General features: G+C 38.7%; 1 protein-coding gene across 2 annotated transcripts in view; it reads right to left on the bottom strand.

The window, feature by feature from the left end:
- The window catches only part of LOC138000070 (uncharacterized), a 25,158-nt gene that overhangs the window by 7,680 nt on the left and 12,478 nt on the right, over window positions 1-5,000 (bottom strand). For both annotated transcript variants that reach the window (XM_068846218.1, XM_068846217.1), the window contains 5 exons: window positions 4,518-4,659; window positions 2,993-3,167; window positions 2,452-2,513; window positions 1,999-2,052; window positions 913-998 (listed from right to left, as the gene is read on the bottom strand). In XM_068846218.1, the coding sequence (XP_068702319.1) occupies window positions 913-998; window positions 1,999-2,052; window positions 2,452-2,513; window positions 2,993-3,167; window positions 4,518-4,659 (519 nt within the window). The remainder of the gene's footprint in view (window positions 1-912; window positions 999-1,998; window positions 2,053-2,451; window positions 2,514-2,992; window positions 3,168-4,517; window positions 4,660-5,000) is intronic.

Raw genomic sequence — 5,000 nt, 5'->3', positions numbered from 1 at the left:
CAGTACAACAATGTCAAACACTTGAAAGCTGCACTGCAAATTCCGCAAACGTTATTTGCTTGAATGGAGTCTTCTTAAAGTGAAAAGACCCAGTTTTCCGATTAACTCAGTTCAAACTATGATCACTAATTTGCAATCACATCACACCAATGTTTTTCTCAAGTTTTTTTTGTCAGAAACGACTACAAAAGCAGCGAGTTCCTCCCAGACGGTTTGATAGACCAGAATGTCTCCTAACAATCTTAATTTTATACACAGGGCCTTAAGAAGAATTGTCTACGGTGGAGTAAATGTTATTTGCTCTCACGAATTAATAATGTGTACAAGTGCGTAAGCATTGTTAGTTTTGCATGTGCGTCACTCCTTATTGCCGTTAGTGCCATTTTCTTTCAGTTACTTGGTAGATTTTTTTATCCCACGTTTTTCGTTAGTTTTCTATAAGTTTTATGTTCGAAACCTTCTAGAACCGAGTTATCCGAGTAAACAGTAGTTTCCGATTTTTCAGAATCCAGAACGACTTCCTTTATAGTTCATGTTCTCTTCAGTGTAAAATTTTCGTTTAGTTAAGCCGAAGCATCATTTGTCAATAGAGAACGGCTTATTGTAAGAAAATACAGATTTTCATATTCTTGTTCTAGAAGTCTTATAGAGCACGTGGCTAATTTTCTTTAATTGCTTGCAACAAGGAGAAGTTACATGTACAAATATATGAGAGTAAAGAAGAGGAAAACGAATGAAAATTTATTGTTTAACACTGGTAGTAAGGAGGCCCAAAAGAAACCACGAAGCTCATACAATTTTGGCTTCCCCAAACAGAATTAGTACTGCATTAATTTGTGTAAAGGGTATTGATTAACTTGAGCTGAACAAGAGTCATTTTCCAATAATTGAAATATAGAAAATGGTGTTTACCTGATATAATGCAGAGGCTTAATTTTGCTGGTGCAAGCAAACAGCAGAACATTCTGTGTTCCTTGCACATTGGCTCCTCGCAACGCCTGAAAGAAAGAAAAAGGTCACGCAGTGTAGTTCATACCTTCAAGTAACAAATGCCAACGGTGCCATAGCACTATAGCAGAAATGACTCCCAGATAGTTTTACAAGTATAAAGGCATGACTGACAATATATGTAAGAAATGCGGAGTTGTGGCGATGATTAAAGTAAGAAAGATCATCGCAATGAAATGCAGATGCAAAAACGCCTGGAAAAACATGCAACATACGACATGCAAGCTGGGGAGCTAATTATTGGTTAAAATAAACGATTATCTGATCAAATGGAATTTGAAGACTCGAAAATCAAAATAGTTTATACACACAGTTAAACATTAAAGAACAGATTAAAACTGGCTCTTTTTCAAAATTTAAATTAAGTCTAAAGCGCCCGGACATTTTAACTTTTCAGTTATTTTAGGGTGCTGGTACATTTTAGTTATCATATTTACATTTAATTGATTATTTAAATCTCCAGGGTAAAATAAACGTTGTTGTTGTTGTTAAAAAGGCTCCTATTGGGAACGTTCATCAAAAGACCCAAGCGAAAACCCATGGAAAACTTATTGTTTGATCGACGTAAGCGGGTCAGGTCTGGCTTGTTAGCAAAAATTTTCTTTGTTGTTGTTTGTGTTGCCGGCGAAAAATGAGTGAAAAAGTGAACACAACAAAAGCAAGTTTTATTAACCGGAAAAAAAAAACACCGCGAAGAAAACCCAAATTTTGCATGGTCATATGGTAACACATTTACTGGGTGGGTTCAGTCGGGCTGTAAGTCACAGTACACGGACACCGCCTTACACCCTGGAGCTCGAGCCAAATATTTTTCCCTCCCACTTAGTCAATAAGCACAGAGTATTTCCACGTCAACCTTAGCCTCCCACGCAGACAACCTTACGGATTCGTCACGTGGGGAGGAACGCGTGAGGAATCACTAAGAGTTTCTCCGTGGGAGGATACGTCAAACTTAGCGGGCCACACATATGACGACAAGCACCGTCTAACCTGATATGGATAAACCATATTTACTGCGGCAGCAGCATGGACTATGAAATCAATCTGAAGCAAAAAAACAATAAAAGAACCTTAAAAATTAACAGCGATTTCAAATTATTGCCCCATCACTTGCCTTTTGCATTCACTACGCAGAATGATTGGCTTAAAAACCTACCGCCGCTTTTTCAACCAAATAGAAGACAAAATCAAAACCAATCACGACTTACACATCAACATTTGCCCGACACTTTGAACAAGGATCGTTGCTTTGAATTTTGATTGATCATCGCACAGTTTGCATTCATTTTGATTGGCAAGTTAACTTAGTTTCGATGTTACCATAACGCGCAGTTAATTGTTCCTTGCGATTACTCGGATTCGAAGTGAAATACTGTAACATTTGCTCAACCAAACGCAGTAAAAAAAAAAGCTGAGGCATAAAAGTAATCGATTTTGTCTAACCTCTGATGATAAATACACATACTCTTCCTCGCTCATTCCAAGTTTTACCAGCGAAACATCACCTGAAAGATGCACACAGAAGTGAACTCCAGCACTCTAACAAAGCTATGTAATAAATCTTTCATTCTCTACATGACTGGCCAAGAATAACCCACTCTTTCATATAGGGCACATTACCGAATTACGAATCCATCCCACGGCACCTCTTACAGAACTCCTAAAAGATTGTGTGCATCTCGCTAAGAATCCTAAAATTTGGAACGCCGATCTCATAATTTCTTTCCTCTCCAATGTTAATAATTTGATGTTACATTCCGCCATCAATTCAAGTTATCCTGCACACTGCACAAGAAAAGGAACCAATCCCTGTCTGGCCAAGATAACTTTCTTCAATATCGCCATTTCCGGATTTCTGATCCTAACAGAATCCCCAACCACCGAAAACCTCATTTACAGCTTATAACAACAACGCTCGTTAGAAATAAAGACTAAAATTTGCAATCACATTCACTGTCAAATCAGATGTAGCTTTGATTCATACCCTTTACCACCGTTACTCGATGTTCAAAGCCATAATCGAGATATCGCTCCTCTTCCGTCATTTGCTGCCGATCACTTGTTAGTGGAAGCACCTTGAATTTTTGTAAGGCCTGTTTTAATCTTTCCTTCCCACTTAAACCGCCAGAATTCTCCCGTACAATGCAGAAAACATGAACCTGGAAAATAATTACAGGGATGACACTAGGATTTTTCAATCTGGGTCCTGGGACCCGCATGTTCGGCCAAATTGGGGTCCCAAGAATTTTTTGGGTCCCAAAATCTTGGTGACCCTCTGCGAGAAAACGAGTTTGTTTTAAATTATGAGAAAAAGAGAGTAACCAACTTGGAATTAATATTGACGCATATGCATAGAACCGGCCGACAAAGGCTTTTTCTAGAGCCGTTACATTCATTCCTGGACAAGAACTCTGTTAATGAAAGAGCACCCTTTCCAAGGGTTTACCTATCACTGGTTTCCTCCCTTAGGAGCAACGAACAGTGACGTCTTTTGCTATATATTTGCATTCAGTGACTTGCAGAGTACATTCCTCTGAAGAAGACCGCAGAAGGCGGTCGAAAATTTAGTTTTAACCTTTTTAGATGTTTTTAACCCCATTTCTTAGAACTTCAATTATGATCACAGATCGCTCCAACAGTTTTACAAACAACAGAATATACTGACAAATCAAAGCAAGTTGTGTGAGTTCTTTAAGTCAGTGCCATGCGTCATGGGACGCATTCAAATTTCGATGATGCGTTTTTTGGATTTTATTTGCGTAAAAATGCACGATTTCTGCGTTAACGCGATCCCCGAATTAACAATTATTCACCGAAGTGGAGGTGAATAGTGGTGGATATTTACCGAGCCGCGAAGCGGCGAGGTAAATATCCACCACTATTCAACGACACTGAGTATATACCACACAAGTTGAATAAACAGCGGACCAAAGAGTAACTTTATTTTTGACAATATACCGCAAAAATTTCGATCAAGGGCTGCCCGAATTGCGGTAATCGATTTTTTATTGTAAAAGGTTTTGGATGAACAAAACTTCCAAAAAGAATTTAAACCCTAAACCCTAACCCTAACCCTGAACTTGTGTAACCCCCTAAACGGCAAAAATCAACGAAAATTATTTGATATGAGTTTCTTTCTTGCCTGCGGCACTCAAATAGAGACCAAGTGCTCAAGAATTGGAAATGACCAACAATATCATAACATAGTCTTATGCTTCTGGGAGCTTAAGCACGCGCGTTAATGAGACTCGGACGGCAACCGAAAGTGAGCTGTTTTACCTTTTAACTTGTCTTCACAAAACCACATTTACATTGCCAAGTATCTTTTCTCCATAAGAGATGATTAGTATAAAAATCTGGGAGACACCACTCTCCTGGCACGCGAAATGTTCTCTTCCCGTTGCCGTCCGCATCTCAAAAACTCGCGTGCTTAAAGCAAAGGCGGACGCCAAACCTAATGTACACAGCTGATCGTAAACACAACACCTATAGTAAACTGTTTATTTTACCTTTGTCAACCTGATGAGATCTCGTAATAAAAATACTCCTAAAAAGCCAGTTGCACCAGTTAGCAGAATACGCCCTCTGATCCAACGACGTGTGTTCTTGAAATTTCCAGAGCGCCAAAATGCTCTTAACATTATATCCATGCTAATGAAGAGAAAAGTTTCCTTGTGAATGTATATAATTTATTCAGACGGCATTAGTTACACTTAACAAATAGATTCCATGTTGCAGTGCGTCTTTTCAGTAATAGATCACAGATGGCGTCAAAATGTGGTAAGAACGTCACTGACACACTCGGATATCACCTCATGTGCCCCTTTTTGGTTTTTAACACATTTTTGGATAATCTGTGATCTATTGCTAAACAGACGCACGGCAACATGGAATCGATTTGTTTTGTAAATAAAGAATTAAAAGTTTTTGATGATGACACCAGCTATGCGTCTATCGCCTAAATTACATCATAGTGATAAATCATCATTGAG

This window comes from Montipora foliosa, chromosome 4 (genome assembly GCF_036669935.1).
Source record: "Montipora foliosa isolate CH-2021 chromosome 4, ASM3666993v2, whole genome shotgun sequence".
NCBI lineage: Eukaryota > Metazoa > Cnidaria > Anthozoa > Scleractinia > Acroporidae > Montipora > Montipora foliosa.
This window is presented reverse-complemented; position numbering and strand designations above follow the sequence as displayed.